Source organism: Abrus precatorius, unplaced genomic scaffold, assembly GCF_003935025.1.
Source record: "Abrus precatorius isolate BTA unplaced genomic scaffold, Abrus_2018 Scaffold4, whole genome shotgun sequence".
NCBI classification, from domain to species: Eukaryota; Viridiplantae; Streptophyta; class Magnoliopsida; order Fabales; family Fabaceae; genus Abrus; species Abrus precatorius.
The window spans coordinates 20,611,514-20,628,369 of NW_020874384.1; the positions used below are offsets into that span (position 1 = coordinate 20,611,514).

Consider the following 16,856-nt stretch of genomic DNA (forward strand, 5'->3'; position numbering starts at 1 on the left):
AAGTGATAAATAAAAATATGTAATTTTATTATATATATTTAATATGTTGAATATTTTTTTAATAATTTATTTATATATAAATCTTATAGCTTTTAAAATATACACTTATTTAAATGATTTAATAGTCTATTTATAAAAAATATCAATAATTTATTTAATATCTCGATATGATGTAAGTCATTAAACAAGTTAAGAAGTCAAATTAAATTTTAAAAAATGTTAGGTTATACTTAATAAAAAATTTATAAAAAGTAATAAGTTAGACTTAAGTTTTAAAATTATTAAATAAGTCAAATCTATTTATGTAAAGTTTAACTTAATCGAGTCTGTTTCTATCCTTATTCTTAAGTAGAAATTTATATTTTAAAAATAGTATAGATAAAATTATAATAATTTTTTAAAGATTTATCTTAAAAAAATACACTTTTATAAAATAAAAAATATAATTAAACTTTAATTTTATGACAGTTTAAATTAATTTTTTAACTATAAAAAATGTTTATCATATTAAAAATAATAAAATTTAATATATAATTTTTAAGAGTTAAAATTTTAAAATATTATTGTGGTAAATTTTTTTACATACATCATTGATATATTTTTTATATTAACTATAATAAAAATTAATATTTTTTTGCATGTTAATACATTGTACGATAACATAACAAATTTTTATATTATTGATATGTTTAAATGAATTAAAAATATTTAATATTTTTTCAAACCATCCCTTTTAAAATTAAATTACTTGATAATAATACGATACAATTAAGAATGTTGCACGTGCAAAACACGTGGGAGGTGCAAAATACGGAACCTCATCCCAGGGAAGTGGGAAGCAGAAGAATGCCGCTCCATTTCCAAGGGAGAAACTGTGAAACCTCGTAGTGGAAATTAATTGACGATGTATTCGTTGACACTAAAACCCTTCTTCATACCTCACTTAGTTTCATCTTCTTCAACTTCTACTTCTTCATCTTCAATTTCTTTCGTGCCTTTCCCATCTCGTTCCCTCACATCAATTAGCTTTCCCAGAACTTCAAAGCATAAAGGAAGACTTGGCTTCAGAGTTGAAGCATATGATTCCTCCAACAATGACGCTTCCAATCCTGCTAGTGCTGGCGATTCCAAGCCCCCTAATGGCACTCTAGTACTGATTCTTCTTCTTACTATTTTAAATTCAATGTTACCCCTATCCCATTTATTTTTCAATGCTATGTATTTTTATTTGAATATAAAAATTATTTTATGACTTGTGTAAAGAAAGCCCTTGGATTAGGTAGTGTGATGCTGAATCAGTGAATGGATATATCTAATTTTTAGACTATCATATAGGATTGGAGACGATATGGTTTATGTTTATAACCCTACTACTACGTGTGGTTTTGAATCAAATGTATTCTTTCTTAATTTTCTTCCAATTTACTTTATTATTGAGTCATTACTGGGAACTGCTACTGCTGCAACATTTATATGAAATTCTAAGTTTCTTCAGAATTGTAGTGATTATTTTGGTAGATATAAAGTTAAACTAGGTTCTGTACAGAAAATAAATTATTCAGGACACAAGTATTTACTTCTGTCTGATAAGTTATCTGTCTGTGTTCCTGATTAATGATTATATGTTTTGAAATCACCAGTCGAAGAGCAGAAGAGAAATTTTACTGGAATATGTTAAGAACGTGCAGCCAGAATTTATGGAATTGTTTGTGAAAAGAGCACCTCAACAGGTATGTTGTTTTCTTGCTGTGGACACGGTATTGATTTTTTTCATGCTACGCCCTCCTATTGAATGAAACTTATATTGGTGCTCAGGTTGTGGATGCTATGCGACAAACAGTGACAAATATGATTGGAACATTGCCCCCTCAATTTTTTGCTGTAACAATTACCACTGTAAGATTTTATGAGTTTATTTCTTACCTTGCTTAACTTTTACTATTTGATGATAAGCTATTTCTGCAAGCTATGATGGTTATGTTTGAGTGGATAGCTAATCTCCTTTGGTTGCTTTGATGAACTGTTTTTATGAAGTGGGAGACTTCGCTTATGTACTGGTTCCGGAAATTTCTGTTTTTCATGAAGTGTTTTCAATCACTATCCCCCTTATGGTACTACTCGTCTGAATTTACTAAGAAATATTATAGATGCCAATGACCATTCTGGTGTTGTGAGAATAACATATTTTTTGCACAAGATGGTCCAATGGGCAAAGAAGTATTGAGCCATGCAGCTGGATTGAATTGCATTCCTTTTTGTTTATCTTGCTCCATGCATCTCATATATTTCAGTGGAATCATTTGGCTTTTATTTAGGTAGCTGAAAACCTTGCACAGCTGATGTATAGTGTCATGATGACTGGATACATGTTCAAGAATGCCCAATACCGTTTGGAGTTGCAAGAAAGTTTGCAACAAGTTGCCCTTCCTGAAGTGCAAGATAAAAAGGTAACATTGTTTCTCTCTCTTTTTTGAAGGGTGCGTTTTGCTCATTCTGGTGGTCAGATGACTTATTTGGACCTTGTGGTCTAGTAGCTTCCAATCCTTTTACTACCTTTCCCTATTAACATTTAGGCTTAGGGGAATGAGAAAATTGTGAAGTCTTGTTTTTGGGTAAGTTAACTTGAGCCTAAGAATTAAGAGGATTTTGGGAATTTGGTGTTAAAAAATTTGCTTTGATTGCTAAATGGCATTGTGTTTTTCCTTTAGACTCTACATTTTGATGGCAACAAGTAAATTCAAGGGATGCTTCAATTTGTACATTTTTTGATATATACGCTTAAAATGTTGTAGGATGTGCCAGACTATGCACCTGGTACACAAAAAAATGTTTCAGGTGAAGTCATTCGATGGAACAATGTTTCTGGGCCGGAGAGAATTGATGCCAAAAAGTACATTGAATTACTTGAAGCAGAGATTGAGGAGCTGAATCATCAAGTTGGGAGACAATCTAGCAATGCACAAAATGAACTGTTGGAATATCTAAAGTCTCTTGAGCCCCGAAATTTGAAGGTTAATTCTACTTTCCTTTTGTCAAGATAAAATACTCTCCTCCCTTTATCCAGCTGATGTGTGCCATCTGCTTAGTATAAATTTTTGCATGTTGATCTGTGCTGCAGCTTTCATTGGGATTAGTTCTAAAAATATGGACTTATGCAAATTAATTATTCGTTGAGGATTGATTTTCGCAATTGTTTAATCATTATTGAACACTCTGTTAATAGATTTCTGTTCATAATTAGGTATTGCTTTGGTATTAATATACTGATCACAGTTATGTATCCACTGTTGTTGAATGACTTGCATAGGTGCTCTAGAGATTGTGATTCTGTAACTATTGATTTCATGATTTGACATTCCCATACTGCATATTCAACTTAACTGATTTATGTTTTCCTCAACCTCTGCAGTTAGAATTTAGGACCTTCATTTATTAAAATATGTCAATGATTTGCCACAATAATCCTTCATTTTATTGTTTAGGAACTGACTAGCAGTGCTGGGGAGGATGTTGTGTTTGCAATGAACACATTTATAAAGCGCCTACTGGCTGTTTCAGATCCTAGCCAAATGAAGGTTTGTATACTCCATATTTCTCTCTCCTTTTTGGTCTACATCTGATTATTGAATTAGACTTAATCCCACCTTACTCTTGTCATCTGTCCAAGTTGTCTTAACCTCTAAATTAATATTTCCCTACTCACTATTATTATCTAGGTTACTATTGAAAGTTTTAATTGTGGAGTATTTTTGGGTTGTAGGTGTTAAGTGTTAATATTGAAAAGGAACTCTTTTTTGGTTTGGTATGTAAGATCAAAGCCATATTACTTGGACAGAAAGTTGCTGAAAAGTGAACTTTTGACAGCAACTACCCTAATCATTGCTGACCTCATGATATATTATCTGTTACTTTATGTTAGGGTGCTTTACCTTTTTGAGTCCTGACTTTTAATAATTGAATTTGTAGCATGTGCTCTTTAACTGAGTGAACTGAGTTAAAGCATAGAGGCAATTTCCCAAGTCCTGACTAATAATATGGTGATGTGATATTAGGGAAATTGGTAACAGATTTCTTTTTTGCATGAACTGAGGCAACCGGATATAGATTTCTTCAAATTGATTTATGGACCTATTTTTTATGTGATTATTGTATTTGTGAGAGGGTGAACAGCTTTCTCTTTGCATACTATTACTATGAGTGGTATCATTCGAGACTTCTGTGTAACTTGTTTCAGTTCTGATTTTATAGACTAGCGTGACCGAGACCAGTGCATCTGAACTTGCCAAGCTGCTTTACTGGTTAATGGTGGTTGGTTACAGCATTCGCAATATTGAAGTTCGTTATGACATGGAAAGAGTACTTGGCACCCCTCCAAAGCTGGCTGAATTGCCGCCAGGTGAAAATGTTTAAGCAGTGTTGAATAAAGTAGGTAATCGAAATACTGATGCTCCCAAGTTGGAGCCAAGTGCCGCATTAGATTTTGCACTTTTTGTTGATTGGCTGAAAGGAGAAGTCTGCATTTTTCAACGGCCCTGAACGACTGGTCTCCTACTATAATTGATATATCTGATCAAACTTTTTTTACTTTTGGGTACTAAAACTTTTCTTCACAATTATAGTGACAAAGATATCAAGGTTGATCCCCTGAAGATGTGCTATGCTTTGATTTTTATGTAACTTCTTTGACAGGCTGAACTGTGGTGGATTTTTTTAAGGCAGCAGTGATTGCTGGTTTCATTTTACAGTATTTCATATTCGCCAGAATACATCCATATGAAATATATATATATATATATATATATTTCCCCCCCCCCCCCCCCCCTAATTTTGTGTATGTGGTAGAGTGGGCAGCAGTAATCTTCTAGTTTCTTTTTTTTTTTTTTTTTTTTGTCAAAGAAAGTCCTGAGAACAGCCTTGGAGCACATACATTAGACAATGGAGAATGACAAACTCCAAGAGTGACATTTCAATGTTTCAACAAAGAACATGATAGAGCAAAATATTTTCTGCTCAAAATACAACAAAAATAGTAAAGCAGAAAACGAACAGAGTAAAGAACAAACTAAGGCCCTTCTGTAGTGACTTTTATGCGGTTATATATATATATAATTTGGTAACTTTTTCTTTATTTTTAATTTTTTAAAAACTTCAAGTTTGAGAGAAATTATCCATACATAAGTTGATATTGCTATATAAATTGAAGTTTCATGTACCTAAAGAACTAAAAATTTTCCAGGGTTCGAAAGCTGATATTCCCTATACGTGACGAACCTTGTAACTGAAATCTAGCTATTGACTGCCATGGGACATTAGACCCATATTCTTGTAGTTTACTTTTAGCCTAGTATTCAAGCAGCTCTGTTACAACTTACAATATTGGTGAGTTCTTAAATTGCTCTTAAACGTACAAAGCTTCCATGGCACTTCTACCATGCTTCGTTCACATTAAGATGAGAGTATATCTATGCTTATTTTAACATTACTAATTATACTGTCTTCGTTGAATTTATCACGTATTTTTAAATATGCACTTTAGTTATTACAATAATGTATTAAATATTAGTATTACAAAATCAATTTAATTATACTTTTACTTTCTACTTTAATTTTCATTATTTATATTGAACTTTGATAATTTTTTAGTTGTGCACCGTAAAATAGGGCTAGGACTAAGGCTCTTAAAAGTAAAACTTATTTTTATATTGTTTTTTGTTATGTTCATAAAGATATACGTATTTTTTTATATTTTCAAATCAGGTTAATCTGAAACTTTTAAAAATAGTAATTTTTAAAAAAAATATTTATTATGTTTAAAAAATAATGAATATTATTTTTATTCTCATTTATCTGTTCTAAGAAAAATTTATACAATTAAAAAAAAATGTAATTATTTTATTAAAATTTATTGTTAAATTTAATATTTTATTCTTATTAATGAGTTTTTTCACATTTAAATTAATCAAATATTATAAATATTTTAAATGAATAAAAAGACATTAATAGAAGAGCAGTGGTTAATATTGTCTTGACACAGAAAAATAAATAGAAATTTTTTTTCTCTCTTAAATAGAAAAATAGAAAAAATATAATGTTTTTATTTTAAATAAAAATTACTCTTTAAAATATTTAAAAGTAATTTTAAAAGCTAATGTTAACATTTTTGTTTAATTTAACTAGCTTTAATATCTCTAATTGCTTTATAAAATAATAATAATAATAAAGAAAACGAATGTCTCTCCAATCCAATAATCCATCCATGGTGGGTACTGGGTGGTGATAAACCAGCTTCACCCTCTTCTATCTCACTGAGTTAGTGATTCATGATAACATGTTGGTTTTGCCACCACCGCTAACTACTCCATTCCCTTCCATCCACAATCACACAAACTATTTCCCCATTCAACTCCACCGTCACTACCATGTCTTCCAACCCCCGCAATCCTCCGCAAACCCCTTAGCCTTCTCCACCAAACCAACAATCCTCGACGAAGGTCCCGACGACATTCTCTCCCTTCAAAACCGCCGCTACGACTTCACACCCCTCCTCCGTTTCCTCTCCGACCCATCCACCACCCCCGAGTCCGACCCCAACTCGCTTTCACCCACTTCACTCGACTCAACCGAGTTTCAACTCGCCGAGTCATACCGTGCTGTCCCTGCCCCACTCTGGCACGCGCTCCTCAAATCCCTCTGTTCCTCTTCATCCTCATCCTCAATCTCACTCGCATACGCTGTCGTTTCATGGCTACAGAAACACAACCTCTGCTTCTCCTACGAGCTTCTCTACTCTATCCTCATCAATGCGCTTGGCCGTTCCGAAAAGCTCTACGAGGCCTTTTTGCTCTCTCAGCGACAAGTTCTCACTCCTCTCACCTACAACGCCTTAATCGGCGCGTGCGCTCGAAACGGCGACGTCGAGAAGGCACTTAACTTAATGTCTAGAATGCGCCGCGACGGTTACCAACCGGATTTTGTGAACTACAGTTCCATCATTCAGTACCTCACGCGCTCTAACAGAATTGACTCTCCCATTTTGCAAAAGCTTTACAGAGAAATCGAAAGCGATAAAATCGAAATCGACGGTCATCTCATGAATGACATCATCTTAGGGTTCTCAAAAGCCGGTGACCCAAGCCGAGCCATGCGTTTCCTAGCCATGGCTCAGGGTAACGGCTTGAGCCCCAAGTCAGCGACGTTCGTTGCTGTTATTCACTCGTTGGGTAATTCGGGTCGGACTCAGGAAGCTGAAGCATTGTTTGAGGAGATTAAAGAGAACGGTTTGGAACCGAGAACCAAAGCTTATAACGCATTGCTCAAAGGATACGTGAAAACGGGTTCGCTCAAAGATGCAGAGTTTGTTGTGTCTGAAATGGAGAAAGCTGGTGTTATGCCTGATGAACAAACTTATAGTTTGTTGATTGACGCGTATGCACACGCGGGGAGGTGGGAGAGTGCGAGGATTGTGTTGAAGGAGATGGAGGCGAGTAATGTGCAACCTAATTCGTATGTTTATAGTAGAATTTTGGCGAGCTATCGTGATAAAGGGGAGTGGCAGAAATCGTTTCAGGTTCTGAAGGAGATGAAGAATAGTGGAGTGATGCCAGATAGGCATTTTTACAATGTGATGATTGATACATTTGGGAAGTATAATTGTCTAGATCATGCCATGGCAACGTTCGAGAGAATGTTGTCTGAGGGGATTCGGCCTGATACTGTTACTTGGAACACGTTGATTGATTGTCATTGTAAGTCAGGCCGCCACGATAGGGCGGAGGAGTTGTTTCGGGAAATGCAGCAGAGTGGGTACTTGCCTTGCACCACCACGTATAACATTATGATCAATTCTATGGGGGAACAGGAAAGGTGGGACCGAGTAAGTGATTTGTTGAGCAAAATGCAGAGTCAGGGGTTGCTTCCCAATTCAATAACCTACACAACTCTTGTTGATGTGTATGGAAGGTCGGGACGATTTGGCGATGCAATGGATTGCTTAGAGGTTTTGAAATCTATGGGGTTCAAGCCGACTTCGACCATGTATAATGCCCTGATAAATGCCTATGCACAGAAGGTATGTTGTTCTGTGAAGTCTGTCAACAACTGCCATTTACTAGTTTGTATGCACCAATGTGACGCTGGTTGCATTTTTTGTAAACTGATATGACATTTTCATGAGGAAGTTTACCTGTCTACACCTTACTAGTTTTTCTGACATGAATGTTATTAGTCTTTCATTTGTCAACCTTTTCATGACTGAAGGCTAAAATTCATTCACTCAATCCCAACTTGCCATTTTGTGTCACAGTACTCTTTGAACCATGAAATCTCAAAAAAGTCCTCTGTGCCTACTTATTTTGCATTGGGATCAAGCACTATTGAATAGTTTTTTTCAAAACCTGATATTACATTGTCGTGCTGACACTTGACAGACATCAATTGTAATTTTTTTGTTGGGCAATCCACTGACTCTGGCTGGTTCTTTATTCTTCTTCCATTGAATGGTGTTGAGCACACTAGCTATGGTAAATGGGAATGGACTGGATGTTTGTTCAAAATGTCATCTTTAGCTCGTATTTGATGAATGAATTGGTTAAGTGATAAATTCAGTGGTATTTGGCATGCTTTGTACAGGGTTTGTCTGAACAAGCAGTAAATGCATTCAGGATGATGACAACTGAGGGGCTGACACCCAGTCTTCTAGCTCTCAATTCGTTAATTAATGCATTTGGTGAAGATAGAAGGGATACGGAAGCCTTTGCTGTGCTGCAGTACATGAAAGAAAATGTATGTTTTTTTTTTTTCACATGTTTTTTCTCCTTTTCTTGCTAAACCCTTTTTTATGGTTATTAAGTTGTCTTTCATCAAGTACTAACGTGCTTGTTTGTATTAACTGCAGAATGTAGAACCTGATGTAGTTACTTATACTACACTTATGAAAGCTTTGGTTCGTGTTGAAAAGTTCCAAAAGGTACATAATATTAACATTATCACAGTCACTTTTTGTTATCCCTACATGGATGATAGTGTGATTTTTCATGGAAGAAAAATAATGGGCAACTTTGGTGAGAATTTTTTGCCCTGTTATAAGTTTTTTGTGGTTTAATGTGAATCAACTTCATTGCCTGAATTATGCTGCATTATTTGGGTTACAGGTTCCTGCTGTGTATGAAGAAATGGTAATGTCTGGGTGCACTCCTGATAGAAAAGCTAGAGCAATGCTGCGGTCTGCTCTTAGATACATGAAGCAGACACTGAAATCATAGTTAAATTATCTATAACACTCTTTCACAAAGACAAAAGAGTCAAATTTGCTCACCCGATTTACTCAATTATAATTTTGAAGGTTAGTGCTAACTTGCAGCCTTTCTGCTTACAGTTGCAGGCCACTAGGCCTTAGTTTTGAAATGATTTTTTTCTTGCTAACTGCATTATGGGTTTTATGCCAAATCAAATAATTGGTCCGAAATTGGCTCGTTTATTATTTGGCTTTCCGTTGAAAAGGATATGTTTGTCCCACAAAATATAAAATTTATATTGATTATCTCGGTAAAAAAATATTAATATTGTTACTGATGTAATAAGTGGTGCTTGTGTGATTATTTTTGCAAAATGTAAGTCTCTTTCATGTTTATTTTACGGTATATATTTGAAAAGCTCAAATTATGATGAACTTTTAAAATTTTCAGGTTTATGTAATAGCAATACCATGATTACTGTTATAGACCAGCGTAAACAACGCACCGTAGATACATTTGTGCGATGTCATGCTGGATATGTATGCCCCAACAGTGCCTGAATGAGAAATAAAGTTGCAGAAATCACGACATGGAACGCCTAGAAAATTAATTGGCTCCCTGTAATGTGGAACCACGTTTATCATCAATCTTTGTGATTTATGTATCATACGTTTAATGTAAGTAAATTTATATGTTGAAATGCTTATTTCATGTTCATAAATTTGAGTTGTACATCAGAAAAAGAGAAAAGAGTGAGTCTGTATGCATATCATTTACATCCCCAATGTTTTTTTGTAGTCGCGGTAGTTACGTATAGGACTGACTTACTGAGACCCTGTTTGCTTAACACGAGAAACAGGGTTTGCAGAGTCCAGGCACGTTGTCTTCGGGTGAAAAATGGGTGTGCAATACAAACAGACCTCGAATCCTGCTTTTTCTTCAAAAATGGATATATATAACTATTTTTTTATTTGGCATGTCAATTGAAGACAAGACCTAGTTATTATGCAATTGCACTGCTTGTGCCTGACTGAAAGAGCCACCTTGTGGGTATGCAGGCCGTTGCACCTGTAACTTTGTGCCCATTTCTTATACATCTATTAGGATATCTCTTCCAAAAGAGGAACTTCTATCTTCCGGCATATCAATTTTAAAAGACAAGATTCTCCCTTAAAAGCAGGATATTTCAACTCACATAAGAATAAATTATTTACATAAAAGAAAATTACCCGTGCAACAAGTTCGTTTATCCTTGGGTTGGGCACAATAAAGAATCAGATTATATAGCCTGAAAGGAAAGGCTTGCGTTACGTAATAATACAGACAACAATTTAACTTACAACTTTTTTTTGTCAAAATTGGATATACAATTTAACCTACGACCTAATTTTAAAGAGGCATAGCAGAAACAATAGGTCTACTACACTTGCTTTTTGAAATTCTAGAACAGAACATGAACATTAGTAATACTGAAGATAATAAAAACAGCCTAAAATATGTTCTTATTTCTTGCATTCCAAGCTCAAGCACTTCCATCTTCTTTCCATATCTGTTTCTTCTTTCCATCAAATACCCATCTAGATATTCATCAATTGATACCAACTTATCCAACTTAAAAATAGAAGCTTTTGAATGGATCTCACCAAGCTGGTGCGGCACCGATTTGAAAATTGTAAAGAATGTTGCAGACCAGTCACTGAGAACTCTCTGAAAATGACAAAATAAAATATTTATAATCATTGCTGTCCCACTTTTTAAAAATGCTCTCCCTCATCTTTATGGTAAAAGGTAATACAGATCATGACACCTAGTGGGGTTCGGGAGGGGAGATATGTAACCTTACCCGTGCAAGCAGATGTTGTTTCCAAAATTTGAACCTACAACATCTAGGTTATGGCAGCAGTAACGTTTATCGTTGCATTAAGATTTGTTCTCTCTCCCTCACCTTAATTGTAAATTTAATTTTTTTTATTTATTCATTTATTTTTTAAAAAAATTCTTTAGAGTAAAGGAATAAAAAACAGAAGGAATGGAATGATCATTTGCTGAGTTAAAGTAACATACATTGTAGCTAGCAAGGTCGGTGGGATTGAACATTTTGAAACAGTCTCTTAATGAGGCTGTTCCATCTCCGTATATCTGCCAGTCAATAAAAAGACGTAAGGACACCACCTAAAATCAAAGGTAAAAAGCCCAGCAGACAAAAAGAGAAGTTCGGCACACAAACCTCAAAGGTGAAAGCCATGGGAACCCCCGCAATGTCATACATGAAATCAGTTGCTGTCCCGTGTGCAAAATACCTGGATAAGCAAGTTCAAAACTTGAGCAAAGAGTGACGAATAGATGGCAATTTGACTATCTCAAGGCCAGTAAGTTTGAGGCACTAACAGATTGTATATTTTGTAATTCAAAAATTTACAATTTTTATTCTTAAATTTATCGCACCTAAAAAAACGGTGCTGAGTTACCACTTATAAATTCAAATTATCGAAAGCATTAGAATAATTGAGACCCTCAAAAGTTAATTCCAATCAGCAAGTGCCATTTGAGTACAACTTGCAAATCAACAAGTTAAGGTTATTATAGATTTGCAGTGTTTTGAGCAAGGGTATATCTCCCATCCCATCTAACTCAAACTTTGATTTTGTTCCACACAGTCAAAACAAAACAAAACAATTGACACAAAAAACTGCAATGTCAATTTTTCTCCTCTGGTCATAACATTTAGTAAAATGGATATCACTTGTGAGCCAGGGATAGAAGGCAGAAGAAAACATATAACTTCAAACAATTTGGCAGCCATTCATTACTCATATTCCACTTCCACCAGAGATCAACTAACCCTACTGAACCAACTCTGGACCCAACGGTGCATTTTTTTTTAGCAACGAAGATAGATAGCAGATGCAAACACATATAAAATACAAACACTAGGCCAAATGAAAATTTGCATCAATCCACATCATATTCAAATAAAAACCAACTAACCCTACAGAACCGCCTCCAGATCCAATCATGCAACGGTTTTCGCAATGGAGATGGTTTACTTCTTCAAGCAATGATTTCATCCGTTGCAATGGCAATCCATCTGGTGTTATATTTTTATGATCGTATGGCATAAAAAGAGCCTGCAGAGGGAGGAAAAAGGACAGTGACAATTGTCATCTGAGGTGATATCTGAATGGTTCCTTACCATGTTGATCAAAGTAAAAATAATGCAGTTTACACATTTGCCCATAAGCACTGTCAAATGATGTAAAAGCAGTAATAACACCAACCACAACAATAGTATTAAATAATAGATTGAGATCCAGTGACAGATCCATAAATTTTGGTAGTGAAGACAAGACACATATCTCTTCAAGAGATAAATAATATGATAAAAATTAACGTGATGGAGAATGAGGCTTTAGTAACAAACTTAACACTATTGTATTGTAGTATTAAAGAATTTTTATTTCATGGCAAGAGCGAGGGCTTGTATCCCCACATTGCTAAACGTGCATCTGTCCCTGGAAAGAGCAGGAGATAATAGTCAAGTATGTACAGTCTATAACGAATGCCCATCCTAATATTTAAATTGACACTTCCTCTGTTTTGCAACTTTCAGCTGCATAAAAGTATGACAAATGTTGGTGGAGTCTTAAGCTTAACATTGATTCAGGCTGATTAAAACTATATGCTTCGTAAAATGAGAATTAGGTTTTCAAGAAAATAATTTGCTAAAGATGGGGAATAGAACAAGAGTACTAGTGCACATGGTTGCTCAGATTAGATGAAGGATCAAATATGAAGCTTGAGTTGGAAGTGAGACATTAAAAAAAGTATGAACCAGAATTAAGTCAAATGTTCAGTTGTCATTTTTTAAGACAGAGACTTACTTTTATAGGTTATGCTAATTTATCATGTTAGTTCGAGCTGGTTAATTATTGTGAAAAATTCATGCTTTGGAAAGACAAAATTGCAATGCACATCAGGTTGGCAAAATCCCAAGTGATGCCATTTCTGGTGGCAGAAAGCATGGCGGTTTGTAAGCCACAAGGGTTCTCAAAATACTAAAGGAAGCGTTTATAAAGGAATATTTGAGCCATGACATAAAGGAATATGTTTGAAAGACTGTAAAGAAATCGATGCATAATACTAAGAATCTATAAGAACAGGTACGAACTACGGTCAGCAATTCAATTACAAATAAGAATTCTTGCTTGGGTTATATAATGTGCAGATCCTGAATTAAAGCACAACTGTGGATAAGAAATCTAAGGGAACAACCATTTGGTTTTAGAAACAGGTGAAAAATGAACTGAACTTACCTCCATTCCAGAGTGCACATTAATCCATACATGTGGTTCAAAAGATATGGCAAGTTTCCGCATAATTTGACTTTCAGGCTCGCTAAATGGAGCAATTCCAGGATTCTCCTCATATGGATCATAATCCTATTGATTTGAGAATGATGAAAATGAAAAAGAGACGTATAAAAAATATTTAGCATTTGGAATACTGCTGAAAAAGAAAGAGATCAGCAAATAGATTCACAGGCAGACAACAAAAAAAATGATAAATTTTATCTGATAAAAATCTATTTGAGTGCCATACTATACACTTCTATTATCACAACTTATCCACAAGTTGCAAGTCAATAATAGACACAGGAAAAACACCACTATTTAATATGAACTGAGACATAGATGCAAATTGAACCTTCTCCTTTTTGCCCCAATCTACACTCCAATTCCGGTTGAGATCAACTCCTCTACCTGCTACATAATACTACTCAGGCATTTTCAAAGCTAGTCAACTATTACACAATAGATTATAAAGGTGAAATACAAGACCATTTCTTCTCTCACAGAGATCTCCAGCTTCAACAAGTTTGCGGCCATTCAAGTTTTCCATTGGAACCACCTGATAAATAATTAGGCATCAGCATTATACGACAAATAGTCAAATACATCTAAATTCTCCTCTGATCTTTTCTTCATTGCTAACTTCATGATACAACTAAAGATATAGTAACAATCCTTCAATCAATTGAGTGGCAAAAAATGCTTAAGGAAACAAATATGCAAGGGTATTAAATAATAAAGAGGAAAATAACAATATCACCCAACATAATAATTGATGTTGGTATTTCACATCAACTGGAGGTATAGTTAAAGTAAAACTTAGAAAGGCTTGGACAATCCTTACCTCACAAGCTAATTTTTATGGTTAAGTTAGGCTAATCAAAATCCAATGTGATATAAGAACTCATCGTAGATAACATTGATTGTTAAAAACGTCAACCCAACCCAATCCAAATATTGGAATTTGGGCTTAGCCTAACTCAATCACACATCAAGAAGATAGTTTTTGGGGTTGAGTTATTATGTCTGATCTAACTTCAAGAATATGAACGGAAGATACTTAAAAATTACAATGACTCTTAATGTAATCGCTGCACTACATTAAATACTTCATATAAATTATTCTGAAACTTCACTAGCATATTGCTAATCAGAGTCAATGTTCCATAATGGATTTCATAATTATAGCATACTTATGGGAGAAATTTCAACCTACCTTTATGATAAGCTGGTCAAGCGCACTGTTTAAGGAAGCTTGATCCATGCTGGGCAGAATTTTTTCTTCACTTAAGATAGACAAAATCCTTAAAGCAAGTTCTGAGGTAATCAGCTCCCTTCCATGCTGCCCAAAACTCTGGAAGACAAGGAATCATCTGTCAAAAACACCAGAATAACCAATTTGAGATTACTATCCACTACATGCCATATTATAGCTCTCTCTAAAAGAAAACCCCGTTGTGATTTTATATTATCATAACTTCTTCTCTTTCTGGCCTATCAACACTTGAAGAAGAATCCAAGGGATAAGTGGATAACATACAATTTTATGTGAATTTTACTGCCTAATCACATGAAAGTGTTGTCATTAACATAAATGAATACACGAAACTTACAAGAAGAATCCGAAACTTTGGTCTCTCATCATTCTCTTTCTTTCCCTTGGAATAAGTCACAACTGTAACCTCAGCACCGTATCCTTTGTTTCCAGCTTTAATTGCCTCCATCTATTAAGAAACAACAAAGTTACGAATTATGCATCCTAGAGGTGAGACACACACAATAGACAAACTAGATTCATAAAAAATGACCCACAGTGAGTTTATCAGGATGACGATGGACCAGAGCCCTGATCTCTTCCATTAAATTGCCACTGCAGAATCCCACAAATGGGCTTAGCAAACAAATAAACAATTTCATAAAAAGACTGAACTGGCCAAATTGCTTCATAAACATTGCTTCATCAACAAACAACAATTCATAAAGCAAAATAAGAATATCAGAACCTCGCAGACAGCATACCAATTGACAAAGCAAGTCAAATTACACACAGACAAGGAAAACTATAGTTCGAGAAAGCGTCCGCGAGATTCATTCAACAAAATCGTAACCTAAACTTAACGGTGATATAAAACGCGATCTGCACTACCAACAAAAAACAGAAAAAAGAAAAAATATGCATATACCGATTTCCATAATTCAATTATCAAATTAAAAACTAGCGATTCGAATCTACGGAAAAGAAAAGGAAGGTAGATCAGGGATTAAGTGCTGCAAGAGGAGTTACCTGGAATGGTAGAGATCGTAGTTGATTGGCGTAACTGAAGGTTGAGTGAGATTGTCTGATTGGGCATTAACCAAGACGAGATCTCTGGAAGAAGTGAGGGAGAAGATGCTGATTGAGAAGAAGGCAAAAAATGATAGAGCCATGGCAAGGCAAGATTGAAGATCCAGAATGAAGAATCAACAGATTAAATTTCATTTCATTGTTATGGCAATGCAATGTTTGATGTTGTTATTATTTGTTAATTTTATTTATTAACTCTCTCTCTACTGCCCCCAATCATCAATGACTATGAGGAAGCGATTCCAAGATATAAACCGCATGATCTGACTTTTAAAAACGGAGCATGCTATGATGCTTTTTCCACGTTCAGTGGTCTCGATTGAACCAGTTAGAAAGTCACATCACGTGTTTTTATTCATCTATACATTTCTTTATTGGTGAGATGTATTTTTATCTCACCTTTTTCAATTTGTTTCAATTGTTTATACAGAAAAAATTAAATTAACTCTTGTATGCACAATTTTTAACATATCTCTCGTTCTTAGAATAGATAAAATGAGTTTATTTAATTTGAGAGATTCAAACTTGTACCATAAATATAAAATTTGATTTTTAAATTTTATGTCAGAATCAAATTTAAATATTTAAAATCTGATACGATAAATTTGATGTGAAATATGTCCATTATAATTAAAAATAATTATTACTTTTAAATATCATTTTTATAAGTATGCATTATATCTACTTTTTTTAGCTTAATTCGCTAAACTTCGCTGATGGCAAGAAATTAATTTAAATGAGTTAGATAATTCAATTTTTAAGTTCTACCTATTGCTTGAAATTATAACGTTGTTCATTTGTTGAAATTATAGCACAAACTAAAAAAATATCAAATTAAAAGTAAATATAATATAATAAAAAAATTATTCTTATAAAAATTGTGTGACAGACATCTTCAATCAAATAATCTAATCTCAATGAGATCTTTAA

General features: G+C 34.3%; 3 protein-coding genes across 6 annotated transcripts; 2 read left to right on the forward strand and 1 right to left on the reverse strand.

The window, feature by feature from the left end:
- Nucleotides 1–785: 785 nt before the first annotated feature.
- On the forward strand, nucleotides 786–4,758 carry LOC113865203. The gene is made up of 7 exons (XM_027499609.1): nucleotides 786–1,150; nucleotides 1,641–1,730; nucleotides 1,816–1,896; nucleotides 2,316–2,447; nucleotides 2,793–3,011; nucleotides 3,483–3,575; nucleotides 4,249–4,758. The coding sequence occupies exons 1-7, from the start codon at nucleotides 905–907 to the stop codon at nucleotides 4,408–4,410; spliced, it is 1,023 nt and encodes a 340-aa protein (XP_027355410.1). The 5' UTR covers nucleotides 786–904; the 3' UTR covers nucleotides 4,411–4,758.
- Nucleotides 4,759–6,229: 1,471 nt separating this feature from the next.
- On the forward strand, nucleotides 6,230–10,238 carry LOC113864524 (pentatricopeptide repeat-containing protein At5g42310, chloroplastic). Of its 4 annotated transcripts, none has more exons than XM_027498342.1 (5): nucleotides 6,230–8,068; nucleotides 8,629–8,781; nucleotides 8,894–8,965; nucleotides 9,150–9,340; nucleotides 9,684–10,238. In XM_027498342.1, the coding sequence occupies exons 1-4, from the start codon at nucleotides 6,329–6,331 to the stop codon at nucleotides 9,258–9,260; spliced, it is 2,076 nt and encodes a 691-aa protein (XP_027354143.1). In that variant the 5' UTR covers nucleotides 6,230–6,328; the 3' UTR covers nucleotides 9,261–9,340; nucleotides 9,684–10,238. The 4 variants fall into 4 exon arrangements, with proteins under 4 accessions (XP_027354143.1, XP_027354144.1, XP_027354146.1 ...); XM_027498343.1 differs by having other exon boundaries at nucleotides 6,255–8,519; nucleotides 9,684–10,014; XM_027498345.1 differs by having other exon boundaries at nucleotides 6,255–8,068; nucleotides 8,661–8,781; nucleotides 9,684–9,965.
- A 229-nt stretch (nucleotides 10,239–10,467) lies between these two features.
- On the reverse strand, nucleotides 10,468–16,164 carry LOC113864813 (carboxypeptidase B2). Its single transcript, XM_027498952.1, has 11 exons — nucleotides 15,867–16,164; nucleotides 15,395–15,452; nucleotides 15,196–15,306; nucleotides 14,799–14,936; nucleotides 14,072–14,141; nucleotides 13,938–13,993; nucleotides 13,547–13,672; nucleotides 12,222–12,361; nucleotides 11,461–11,533; nucleotides 11,298–11,372; nucleotides 10,468–10,940 (listed from the first exon to the last, which is right to left on the reverse strand). Exons 1-11 carry the CDS (start codon nucleotides 16,007–16,009, stop codon nucleotides 10,623–10,625), a joined length of 1,308 nt encoding a protein of 435 aa, XP_027354753.1. The 5' UTR covers nucleotides 16,010–16,164; the 3' UTR covers nucleotides 10,468–10,622.
- Nucleotides 16,165–16,856: the final 692 nt, after the last annotated feature.